The sequence below is a fragment of the Gymnodraco acuticeps genome, unplaced genomic scaffold (assembly GCF_902827175.1).
Source record: "Gymnodraco acuticeps unplaced genomic scaffold, fGymAcu1.1, whole genome shotgun sequence".
NCBI lineage: Eukaryota > Metazoa > Chordata > Actinopteri > Perciformes > Bathydraconidae > Gymnodraco > Gymnodraco acuticeps.
In genome coordinates, this window is record NW_022992149.1 from 510444 (window position 1) to 523931 (window position 13488).

Genomic DNA, 13488 nt, shown 5'->3' on the forward strand with positions numbered 1-13488 from the left:
ATAGCCCACATAAAATCATCGGTAAGCTAGCATTGTGCTAAGTGAACACACTGCTAGAAGGTTTTGCCATTGCTTCCCCGCACACTTCTACAGACACCCACCAGGTTATAGATGCCCAGGAGGAGGGCCTCGATGCAGCCGTTGCTCTGGCGGTCCCTGCTCGCCGTGATGCGCAGATAGACCCACACCAGCTCGGGGAGGAACTGCAGGGTGAAGCGGCGCAGGCGGTCCTCAGAGCTCCGGTACAGCTCGAACAGCTGGTGGCACACAGGCTCCATCAGCTGGAATGTAGGAGGGGACATAAGGAATGCAAATCAGTACGAAGTCTCAGACTCTCGTGGAATTAAGGTACATTTAAATGTCAGTCCAGTCAGATATTCAGTTTAACATGATACAAAACTGAGAAAATGAAATAAAACATATTTTAGAGGCTAGATACAGTATTTTCAGCCATTTTCGGCTAGTTTCAAATTGCAACTCCTAGTATGATAACCTGATTAATAAAAAGCATATGTCAAGCTCCAAATATCAAAAAGAAATGGCTTATAATAAAACCTGAATGAATGTCATCCTGACTAAAACACTGAAGGCACAGTGGGATGGACTGATGGAGGGAAAGTTTTGCTGCGGGTCAATAGTGGAGGCGTGTAAGAGCAGAGGGGATAAATCACTACAATGGAAGTCTGGTCAGATGTTCTCTCAGGGGAGCCAGCTGAGCCAATGTGTTTATACTGCTCAGGGGTCAGTGAAGAGAGTGCCCACACAGCACTACTGTCAGTGTGTGTGTGTGTGTGTGTGTGTGTGTGTGGGACTGTGGCCGACCCTGGGAGCGTCAACTTATTAATGAACTTGGCAAGGCATATGGCCCTCCATGTCATCAGCCAAAAACACCAAACATGCAACTATCTCTCTCTCACACACACACTCGTACACACAGACATTTGCACGTGCATACACACACACTAGCTGGATCACTTGTCCTACCGTTAATGGGATTGTGCAGCCAGATCGACAACACTAATGGAATTTAGATCCCTGGTTGCTTGACACCCAAATTCGTCCATGAAGAAGCGGGAAAAAACTGGGGGTGGAGGGGGGTTGTAAGGCACCAACTGTATAATTAGAATGAAATTAAAGTCCCGTCTCATTGAGTGCCTTGGGCCTTTGCTCAAAAAGTGCCTCATTAGGTCTTTTAAAGAGAAAATACAGGTTTAGCCATGCTGGTTTTGAAGACATTTAAAAACAGTGAGGTGCTTTTGTTGCAGCACAGCTCAAATAACTAAATGTGACCTAGTGTGTGTTTATAAAGTTTCTGCATCTATGACTATGCCAGTGATTCCCACAGCATGTTAATACTTTGGGGGGCCCCCAAAGTATAATGGCTCCCCCCAAAGTATAATTTGTGTGTTTTTTGACTCAGTGAGCACTCATTTGCATTTGCATTGGTGGCAATGAGTAAAAAAAACTTAAAAAACCATAAATTATACTTTGGGGGGAGCCACCCATAAATTATACTTTGGGGGGAGCCACCCATAAATTATACTTTGGGGGGAGCCATTATACTGGTAAACAGCCTCTATGGGCGCGAGTCCAGACCCACTTTTGGAATCAAATGATGACGTCAGTGGGATTATCTCCTTTATCAACTCCTAAGCATCCCCGGGACAACATCACTAGCCCCGCCCCTAAAAAGGTGTGAACTTGAGCCAATCAAGGACTACTACTACTAGGTCGTCCTTAGACGAGTTTGCCAACGGGTTCGCCAATCCTCACGGTCCTCCATACACCCGGCCAGCTCTGTGGAGCTTTCCACCCCCACATCCTTCCTCAGCACCTCCACGTATGTTGGCGTGGGGCGCCCTCTTGGTCGGTGCCCGTGTGTTGGCTCCCACTTGGTAAGATGTGTGTGTGAAAGAAGACCACAAAAAACAGCAGTGACTGCTCTCAGCTGTTTAACACTTAAAGACCTAGACACCATCACCAGTTGTAGGTTGTCTGAAGTGCAGTGTTACTATGAAAATTCACTAGAATGCAGGAATTGAGAAAAAAAATCTCAACATTTATCACAAAAAAAAACAGCCATACTTGGAATATTTGATTTCCGTGTCTCACTATGGACACTTCCATGTAGTACACTATCTACGCACTTGCCTAGTGCATGCGTTTCAGGAAGTGTTGTCTTAAATCCAACAAGCCTGATGTGTCCAGCTTTACACACCACTGCTTTTTGCCATACCGGTCAGTGTGAATGCATTTATGCACTCAAAATAACAAGTGTTAGTATGGAAGAACACAAATTGTGACAGTTTACAGTAGGAGTGGGGGTCCTCTCACCTCATTGTTGGGGTCCTGGATGACTCTGTAGAGGGCCGACACCAGGGACTTCTTCAGATGAAGGCTGCCGGCGTAGCTGGGGATGCGGTTTTCTGGTAGGGACTGAAGAGAGGAGAGACAAAGGTTTGATGAGCAACTGCACGCACATTTCTTTCTTTTCAGAGTAGTGGTGTAGGATTCAAGGCATTTTTATAAGTATCAAGCATGTTTTGGGTGCCATGTTTTCTTTGGACTCTTTGAACACATATGTGGGTGTTACATAAATGTTCACATATTTCTCAACCAGCAGCTGCCCAAATAAATGATCTTTTTAATTATTTTTGAAACCACAGGTTAACTTATTTCTTGTCACTCTCCATCCACATCTAAAATGGCACAAATTCATACCCTTTTGCATTTTCACCTCATTCAAAATGAAAGATGTCCACAATAACATTAAGGTTATTTCTGTTCTTTTCAAATGTCCCAGTAAACCAGCATGCACTGAAACAGTGACCCTGAAACCGAAGCAGCTACATTGAATTCACTCATCATTAAATTGTATTATTTACACTTTATTGTGACATGTCAATAAATCTTGATGAAAAAGGCCTTTTTTCTCAAGTAGTTTTAAAAAGCACTGTGGAGAAAACACTGACTGGACAATCCAGTGTGCGAGGTTGAGTGTAATCGGATAAAAGAAATGACGAAATAACTCTTTGAAGGAACTGAACAACCCAGAGTGATGATATCTGACAGGCTCAGAACATCCTGCGGAGAAATACTTGAAATGGTCAAGACTGTGTGTTTGTGTGCAGATGACAGCAGGCAGAGATATCCTCTCCGGCCTAAGTATGGTCATTTTGAGGGCAGAACACAGTGTGCCCGGCCTGCACCAACTCACACAATGAGTCATACCAATCCATTCCTTCACTCACCATCGTCGTCATACTCCCTCGTTTCTCTCTCACTATTTGGTGCTCTCGCTGCATTACACATACATTCCTTCTTTTCTGGCTCTGAGCATTTGGAATAGTCAACGCACAGATGCCTTTTTTAGTATGTTGTCATGTTTATGGAACAGACTGACTTAAAGAAGACACATTTCCAATATTGTTAAGAGTTATTCTTTAGATTAGTTTTGTTTTAAAAGTATCCTGAATAGTAAGTTGTAACCGTTTCATTTTTGGCAAAGTAACAGATTGCAACAGATTGCAGATTAAAATGTATTTTTAGACCCAACTATACTGGGTGTATAGCTGAAGCTAACACGGTGTTCCCAGAGAGCATTAAACAAGATTGTTATCTTAAATTACACCAGGAAGTCAGCTTAATTAATTAAGATAAGAATTAGGAACTAACGAGCTACTGTACTGAGATATTTATAGTTTTGTTTTTCTTGGGAAGAATGGTATTTGTTATATAAATTAATACATCCTTATACAATACTTTTGAGAGAAAATCTCAGAATGACTCACAAATTAACCGCTGTAGGAGCAATCGTCTTTTAAGATTTCACCGTAACTATTTTAACCTTAAACTCCATCTTACATGTTTCAGACTAAGCAGACCAAGCACAATTTAACTTGAGTGCAGCTGAACTTAAATCTACATTACAATGAGCTTTTCACAATATTTGTTTCACATTCAGACATTAAAAAAGCAAACCACTAACAGAAGGAAAACTGTGTTACCATGTATACATTTCAGATATGGGTAAGTGAAGTTGACTATTTTGTGATTTTCAACAGTGGCACTAGTGTTTAAACACTTAAGCTTAAACAGTTGTTGTAGGTTCAAAGAATAAGGAAACTAAAGAATAAGGAAACTAAAGGATAAGTGCGATCTGAATAGTTGTAAACACAAGTTTAGGTGAAGGCATGTTGTGTTGGATGTTTTGTGTTACATAAATCCTTCAGGAACAGTTTACGAGTTGAACTTGATTCAGTTCACAATGATAGAAGTATCCTGACTCCTCACTGTCCTTATTGCCCACAATTCTTGCTTGCATCACAACAATTACAAAAGACTGAAATGCTGAAGAGGTGACATGGGCGAAGTAGCACGCTCAACAGTCTCATCGCAGTAGTTATTACACCCACAGCATGTGATTTCTCAGTAGTAAAAAAAGATGACCTCCAGAACAACATTTCACCAAGAGAGGAGAGCCTTTTACCTTGAATTCTGAGAGCCATTCTTCGACAACACCGCGCTCTGGACCCAGCATCTTCCTCAGAGACCCCCCCCCCGGCTGCCTAGTGGACACGGAGGAAAGAAACAGATATTTGAGACATGGGTGGGGGCAAAGTGGAAGCAACGCAAACAGTTCGAGGAAGAGAACAAGGAGAAAAATTACGACTTCCTCAGATCATATTTGCTTGCAATAACATATGGTCATATCCAATAAGGGGTAACACCCTTGTTTTTCACATGTTCGTGCACATTTTCCATTTTCAAAGTATGTATTTCATATTACAGCAAACCATTTGCCAAAGATAATGTTTGAAACATTTGTTTTAGTTTCTTTAATCTGCTTGAACCTTAAACATTGCGATTATGCCCTTTAACCAGTAGGCTAGCAGCGCTCCCAGGATAAAACATTTACATTATAAAATATATAAAAATCAGTCTTGCAATGTTTACAAAAGTGAAACAAAGATTGTGTATCTGCCCCATTATTCAGATTCCCTGCTTAACATTTTTAACAAGTTTTATTAAAATCTCTCATACTTTGTTCTTCAGACAAAAGGACAAAATTACAAAATAAGAAGAGAACAAGCCTAAAAGCATAACCTCCTTGGCAGAGTGTGTACTTTTGAAAATAGATGGATAATCTGTTTAATAGCTTGCAAGTTGATATAAATAAAGAGCGTTTCAGTGATTGGTCATCTAAAGCAGTGGTTCCCAACCTGGGGGGCGTGCCTAGCCAAATATCGCAGGGGGGGGCGCCAGGCCTCAGATGATTAGAGGCCAAATATCATATTTAGACTTTTTTTTTATTTATTTTTTTTACATATAATTGTAAAGCAATACATGATTGTCACTAAAAGCCTTGTCTCTACATTACAATAACAAATAAAAAGTAATTGATTAATTAATTTGAATAACAATTCAAGTTAGTACTGAAGCTAATAAAGGCATAAAAAGACAGAAATGTATAATTCTTTCTTTAATAGAAATGTTTCTTCTGCCCTTAAAGTGTCCAAACCGGGCTTTTCTGGATAAGCGCATTTTTAAAAACATAGTCATTGTCCATGCCGGTTTCAGTTGGATTATTTGTCACAGTTGCTCCGACCAGATTGGTCTCCTCCATTTTGTACATTATTTACGACTTTTGAATCCACATAAACACATCGGCAAAATCCGGCTTACTTTGAGCATGTGTTTTAAACTTTTAAACAGTTTAATCCCTTTGTGAATTGTTTCCACTTCCGCGCCGTCCTTTAATTTCTTCATACAGGGAATCCAAATGAATTAATCCTGAGTCCAATAACCATCAAAGTCACTCCAATAGTGCTCCTTAATTACGCTTTCATCCTCCTTTAACAAAATACTTCACATTCATCCAGTTTGTGACAGTAGTTGTAGCATTTTTGAGACTTTGAAACTTTAATTACCGCTGTTGCCCCCCCCCCCCCCCCTTGTGTGTGTGTGTGTGTGTGTGGGGGGGGGGGGGGGGCGCAACTTCCAACAGGAGTCATTTGGGGGGGCTCTTGGGAAAAAAAGGTTGGGAACCACTGATCTAAAGGTTATGGGTAAGTGGTCATTAGTAATGTTAGTTGCTGTAAATGGGATGCAACATGACGAATGCCTCTGGGTGGAAGCCATGATGCTGACCACACCGTTACATCAGGAGCCACCTAGGTGCCCTCTCCTGTCACTGTTGATCAGAGCTGCTTTGAACATGAGCCAATCCAGACGGGCTTTCCCTGCACCACGAAAACCAGGTGGATAAGATAGACTTTTTTGGTCCTCAGCCCAAGTGAATTGTTATGAAATCATGTGCAACTGAAAGTTAACCTTAAGGGCAGCTTAACTCTGATCTAACTAGCACAGGTGTTGGAAAACAAAGCCTTAAACACTCAATACAAGTCTACTGAAATTAAAACAGAAAGTTAGGGATCTCATCATCTGAATTTCCTTAGGTGTTCAGACAGCACTTTGAGAACTGCCAAAAATAAAAAGCCATATTTTCTTCCGACTTCATGCTATAGAAAATATATTCACTTTGATTATTACATTTTAGGGTATAGCTTAAAATAAATGCCAAAATAATTTCACACTATTTGACAACCTTTACTTTAGATTGTGACACAGCTACCATAGTTTAGCTGGTGTAGCCTTTAAGAAGCGCAACAACAGTCTGCTATCTGCAATAACACTGTGGTGACCTGTGTCTTGGTCACACAGGAGCCTTTCTCAAACACAAGCTTACGGTTCCCATAACATGCATCCTATTCCTAACCTACTCTTCTGATTGAGGAAATGCTTGAAGACCTGTTACAGTTGCTGCAACAGAGCTGCAGCCTTTGCTCCTAGAAGCGACTGTGTGGCTCATAATGTTGGTGTGGTTTTGAGTTGATGGGATTAAGGATTAGGACTAACTCAATATATTCTCATTTCAAAGAGGGAAGATCCCATTTACCTTTTTTTAAAGTTTGTTTTAAGCTTTAGACAATTCCATTTGTGTTAGTGTTTTTGAAATGAGGATATTAACTAAAAGCAAATGTCTTCACACTGTTATTTTAAATAGAGATCATAATCTAAGATGTGACAACAGATGTGCTCCTCCCCCGGCCCTGTATTTCCTCCTTTGACACCAAATGTGCTCCCACAGTGTGTGACAAGTGACAGCAGAAGGTTGTAAATAAACTTACTGCAGCTGAATCTGGGTCACTGTCCTTGGTTCACTTCACATACATAACTGAATAAAATCAGACCCCAGAAAATGAACATTTATGAACATTTTCAGATTCAAGGGGAGAAAATGTGGTGCACAAATTTAGGAATATTCATACAAATACTTTGTCAGAAATTAGATGTATACGATATTACACAATGTTCCTTTTTGTACAGTAAGTCATAAACCGTGTAAACTGTGTGCACAGTACTAAGGCTCCCTCCCATAGTACACCATAATGTTGACACATCCTTGTGTAATTGTATTTGGTACGCCCAAATCATCACAGGCCAGGACATTTGAATCTACATTACGTTTCTGACAGTTTTTATACTGCAACACAAGATATGCAAATGTCATTTTCTGACAAAAAAAAGTCTGATGATGTGAATGAATAAACATCGGCTGAAATTCAAAGCCTGAAAAGTACAAGTGTTCACTTACTGAAAAGATTAGAGCTCCAGACACAATTTAGTTAAATGTATGTCACATGTAATTACATGTTGTTAAAGGGGTTTGTTGAATACAAGATTCTGAATTTCAGATTGCTGCTAAGGATGCAGTTCTTACCATAGACTACCATTTTTAAATCAATATTTTGAAGGATTACAATTACTTTCAAGCAAAAGTCAAATCAATGATTTCTTAGGTAAGACGCCATGAAATAAGCGGCATTATGTGAAGCGTAATTTTCCCAAAATGGACTCTCACTCAACCTGTTGGCATTCATTTCGCAATAATGAACCGCTCGCTAGACATGATGCCTTATATATCACACTACGCAGCAATTTCAATCTCAATTGATTTATTTCCATAGTGTTTTGCAGAGACTAAACTATTTTAAAAAGTATTCCTGAGTTACTTCATTCAGAAGAAAATTATACATGGACTACCCACGGTACCATGAAACAGTTTTAAGGCATTTCAGCTTCAAACCAGTATTTAAAGTTACAATTAAAGCAAATCCAACATAAAACGATGCACTGCAGTGCTCCCCGAGTGGTGCGGATAAGCCTGAACATGTTACAAAACAGGCTTCGAGGAGCCAACTATCCGATTCGCTGTGAGGCTGGAGGAGACGGATCACGTTTGCCGCTCAGAGCAGATGAGGATCTGAACGAGTCAAATACTTTTGTGCGAGCACTCGCTTTAAATCTGAGTGTGAGAATTTAAAGGCTCTATTTAGTAAGCTGGTTCAGCTCTTCATGAAAGACTGACTCAGTCTTTTCCTCCGGCTTGTCAAACTGTCAAAATCACACTGAAGTGAAATTCTCCGTCGTCAGGGCAGGCTTATCAGTTACCATGGGAACTGCATTAAAATGACTTTCAGGCAATGGCAAATATTGACCAAAAAGAAATGTCCCTCACGTAATATATACAGTAATTCTCATCATGTATATAAAACTGCAAGTGTCATGTCAAAGATGAATTCCTTCAATTCAAATCGGAGAATATAAAACATTAAACGTGCAAGAATACATGTTTTATTTTACTATATTATTTTATTTTTGTACTGACTGATTGGGGATTTGAATACTTAATTCAGTATTTCACATGTTAGAAAGTTTAATTTCTTCCCCAAAAAAACATGTTTGTTGTTATCCTTCATATTTCCATAGCAACATTAGGCTAAAATTGTTAAAGATAATTGTTTTCTGACATTGTTGCTTTTTTTAGATTAATTGCAAAAAGAAAACACATAACAGTACAACGTAAAAAAAGAGGAAAGAACACGTGATTAACCGTAATAAAAACATCAGTATATGCAGGATTAAGAGATAGATAACACCCATCCATGAGATCAGCAACAACAGCTCACATTCAAATCTAATTTGTTTCTGGCATTTTAAGTCACATTGATATATAAGGATATTCAAGAGTACAATGCTTTATAAATGATAATGACTTTCAATAAATACTGAAATAACGTGAAGATCTACGAATTTAAAAAAGGAATCATTTAGTATGTCATCAAGGCAGAAAAAGATATGAGTATCAACACGAGTATCAATTAATGACAACATGAAACGGTTTGAGAGGCGGCGCTCACCTCAGTGTCCCAGAACTCAGATCTCCACTGGGAGAAGCAAATGGTTCCCCACAGCGTCACACATCTGTCAATCACCGACGCTCATCTGCAACACAAGGAATAAATCCTCCGTTAATGAACAAACTACCACAGGTTAGATCAAAAATCACATCAAACTATAATTAGAATGAACTCAGAGCTTTGTTACACAACATTTTGACCGTTTTTGGATTCAAACATTTTAAATATTCCTTCCCTTGTCTTATAGTAACATTTGATATCTTCAGGATCATAACTGTTGGTTTGACAAAACAAGGCAGTCTTGATGACATCACCTCGAGCGTCAGGAAATAGTGACGAACATTTCTGACAGCTTTCTAGATCAAATGGCATATTCATCAAAAAATGTAAATACTCGTTTTTTGCATCCTTCTGTTCTGTAGTGTATCTTAGACTGGATTCAAACATGATAGAAGACTTTAGGAAAAGTCTCTTGGCATTACTCTACAAACGTACATGACAATGAATCAGCCAACACAACAGCAGCAAAAACACAGAGACTTTGGAAAACAACAGGGAGTGTTCCAACTTCACCAGCCTCCTCTACAATCTGCAGTTTAACATTAAAGAGCATCAGCAAGGAAGCCGAACTATGCATTCAGGTTCAGTTGTTCAACAAATGCTTTTCGAAGGTTATTTAGAGGCACGAGGAGTGAATTCCCAAGTTTCCTATTGTTGCATAGCAACAGTCAGCTGTCCAAGTTGTTTTCAACAGCTAAAAATGCATATGATGATGCACACCCATATCATTTACTGTACTGGTCCAAAAGAAGAGTCTGCAGAGAGCTGGCTCGGCTCTCCCTCCCGGTGCCACATCACTGAGCTCTCCATCTGATGCTGAGCCCTTCCAGCTCAGCCTTGTGTTAATCTGAAGGACTCTCAGATTAGCAATTAATCACAAGGACTAAAGGAAATGACCATGCAGCAGTCCCATCCGTCTGGATGTGTATGAAGAAGGTATTTATTTTCCTTTGCCAGATAAGGCGTACTCATTCTGTATGACTCATCACAGCAAAGGGTAACAGTGGCGCCAGGTCGAGTGAATACAGCAAAGGGGGGGGACGAGGGATGACTAATACAACACAAACAAAACATATCTCATATTTGATGACAACATATTCTAGTTAAATGCTTGGCGGGAATATATTTTGAGTTCTTTAGGACAATAAACTACCAAAATGACCAAATAAATGTAATCAACCTAATTTGAGCTGTAAATCTCTTAGACTTAAAGGCTTGCAGCTTTGTACATACGGTTTATGTTGACACCATCTCAACCCGTATAGACCATCTCTGGGTTTATTAGGCCATTGTGGCCGACGTTGCAAATCAATAAGAGGAGCTGTTTCATGGCGATAGTGAATCTTCATGTCATTAGAGCATCATATAACTCATAATATATATATCACTTTGATTTATCAGGCATTTCACTTGCTACATTTGTCCGAAACAGAAAATACAATTGGTTATTGTATTCAATCACAATCCTCCATTTATTTACCAGAAAATGCATTAATGTACAGTATCACAAAATATGGATATTTAATATAACAAATAGCTTATAACTGGATAGATGATCAAATGGAGAACGACAACACTAACTCAAACAGTTGTAAGGTTATAGAAGTCCGACAGCATTTCTTAGACGGAAAGGAATTTGATGAATTGTATAAAATGATTGCATTGTAAGAAAGAACATGCGTTTCTGCCATAGAGTTTTTCTCACCATAGATGCAACCCAAGCGCCTCAGTATGAATACAACTGCTATAAGAAGAACAGGACACAGTAACCTAGCTAAGACAGAGTAAAAGGAATAATTAAAATGCTGTCCTCCCCTTTGGTTAAAACATCCCATAATGATCTGGAACTGAACTCTGGGACTACACGGTTTCATTCATTTCTATATTTCACCCAGTTTTTTGCGTTTCCAGCAACAACAGTTCTCCCCAGCCAACCGTCACTGTTTGCTAAATACGTCATACAAGTAATGAGGCTTGGCGAATGTTCCTTCTAGGAGTCGTTCTTCCTCTGCAGGACCTGCTTATTGTCCTGTGGTGGGGCTCACAATGGAAGAGTGCAAACCCATCCTGTTTACAACACTTCAAACCCCAAATCACAATGACATTGCTAAACACCCTGCTTAACAGCGCACAAGGTTGAAACAAAGCCAATAAGTTACTTTGTATTTAGTTTCCACACAGAGCAGTTTACACGATATGTTCCAATGTGAATTTGCAGTTAGATGGATGAATATATACCAGTGTGTCGACCCATGTAGTAGATTGATATTTCACTGAATAAGGGACATGATCGTGGCATTAGGGGAAAGGCTTGGGGATTACCAAAGCCATTGGGAATTCACGTTCCGAGCACCAAGAAATATAGACATCAAAATTGAATTTAACATCGAATTTGTACAAAAAACCCAAACATGACAACCTCAGAGGCGCTAAGGATTGGTAGGTAGCACTGTTAGGGCTAAACGATTAATCGATTTTAAATCGAAATCGAGATTTTAAATGATGCAATTATCTTTTCTTTTTTGTTCTTCCTGTGTGTCAGTCATCCACACCAATCAGAAGTGCTGTGCTCCACATGTACCAATCATTGTTAACCAATCAGAAGTGGCCCATGATAGTAGGTGATAGACAGATTGATCCAATCCAAGTAATTTTGAAATACTTTTCCAAATGGCTTCCAATGGAGCTCTCCTAGATGGTCTGGTGACACAAACCATCTGAGTCAGGTTAGTAATGCTCCATCACATGTTTTACATCTATTACAGGGTGAATCTTAAACTGAAGCTTGACTTTAAAGCAACCCAACAGAAGTTTCATGTAAGTTTAGTTCTTTCACTCGTAGCTCGGGCTGCGGGGGTGCTAAAGACGGGAGCACGTTGATACGACCTTCCTAGCCAGAGATATGGCCGCATTTTACAATAAACTTCCGTTGGGTCGCTTAAAAACAAATATCGCAAATTGAATCGCAATATCTGTCAGAAAAATCGCAATTAGATTATTTCCCCAAATCGTGCAGCCCTAAGCACCGTCATTAAAATTCATAACAGATTTCTGTTCATGGAAATCAATCAAATAGTTCAATCAATAAAGATGTTTCAGAATGGACCATAGTAGACCGACCATCAGGCTGTCCAACAAACAGCCAAACCGCTAGCGTATCTAAAATCAAAAATGTGACACCCACTACAGATGCAACGACTGCAATTATTCTCAGATTTTACTGGCACAGAATCAGCTATTTCTTAGACTGTTTGGATTGTTGGTCATGGTCCACCAAGCTGAAAATTGGCCGATTACTGTCACTGGCCAATCTATGCATTGCATCAGTTATGTAATGCTATACAGTGCTACATGTTGTTCTAACTGTCCTTATAGGGAAAGGGCAAAACAATGCTCACTTTTACATACTGGAGTCTGGACCCTCAGCTGTCTCATGACTCAAAAGGGACTCGAGTCGTTAGCTAAACTGGTAAATGAAAAATCCCTTTATTCAATCATTCAAGTCAAAGCTGGTTTGAGCAGGACTGTTGTGTGTTTCCCGTGACTTTACCCAGTCCTCTTCTGTGCCAGAGCCAGGACACAAGACTAACAACAGCTACAGCATTCAGGATGGCAGGATCAAGCACAACTGTTAAGCATGTCGATAAAAGATCCCATTAGCAACAATGCACAACATAAACCATGCAGCCTTAGCCCACAAGCCCTCCCTTAATAAGTGACTGGAGCCTTATTTCAAGTACTGAATGGAGGTCTCCCTCAAACGCCTAACAATGCTCATCATTCACTACAGGCGGATGAATCATACGAGTAACCGGGACTAAGTGACTCATTAAACCAATGTAAACATGCACAAGGTTACAGTCCAGCAAAGTACAGAAAACCACTCCTAAAAACTGCCGCCCTGAAGACAGAGGGAAGAGACAGCCATGGATGATTAACACACTAATGTAGATTCTGCTTAAAGTAAATAAAATAATGATCACTGAGTTTGTATTCGTTTTTCGGGACACGATTTCCTATTTTCTCTGTCATCGCTCATTTTAATGGTGTCGAAAAGAACCTCTTTAAAAACGACTAAATGATCTGACACAATTAACATTTATTCAACAAGAGGAAACGTTTCTTTTCCCACAAAGTCAACAACTTTAACCACACCTCAGTTTCA

The 13488-nt window shown here is 39.7% G+C and overlaps 1 protein-coding gene across 6 annotated transcripts in view; it reads right to left on the reverse strand.

The window, feature by feature from the left end:
* Nucleotides 1–13488, reverse strand: part of LOC117538370 (protein FAM126B-like) — a 50006-nt gene that overhangs the window by 25885 nt on the left and 10633 nt on the right. For 5 of the 6 annotated variants that reach the window (XM_034203996.1, XM_034203995.1, XM_034203997.1 and 2 more), the window contains 4 exons: nucleotides 9264–9348; nucleotides 4490–4568; nucleotides 2335–2436; nucleotides 102–281 (listed from right to left, as the gene is read on the reverse strand). In XM_034203996.1, the coding sequence (XP_034059887.1) occupies nucleotides 102–281; nucleotides 2335–2436; nucleotides 4490–4540 (333 nt within the window). In that variant the 5' untranslated portion in view covers nucleotides 4541–4568; nucleotides 9264–9348. Of the gene's footprint in view, nucleotides 1–101; nucleotides 282–2334; nucleotides 2437–4489; nucleotides 4569–9263; nucleotides 9349–11028; nucleotides 11070–13488 lie in introns of those variants that run through there. The other variant, XM_034203999.1, reaches the window with a different exon arrangement.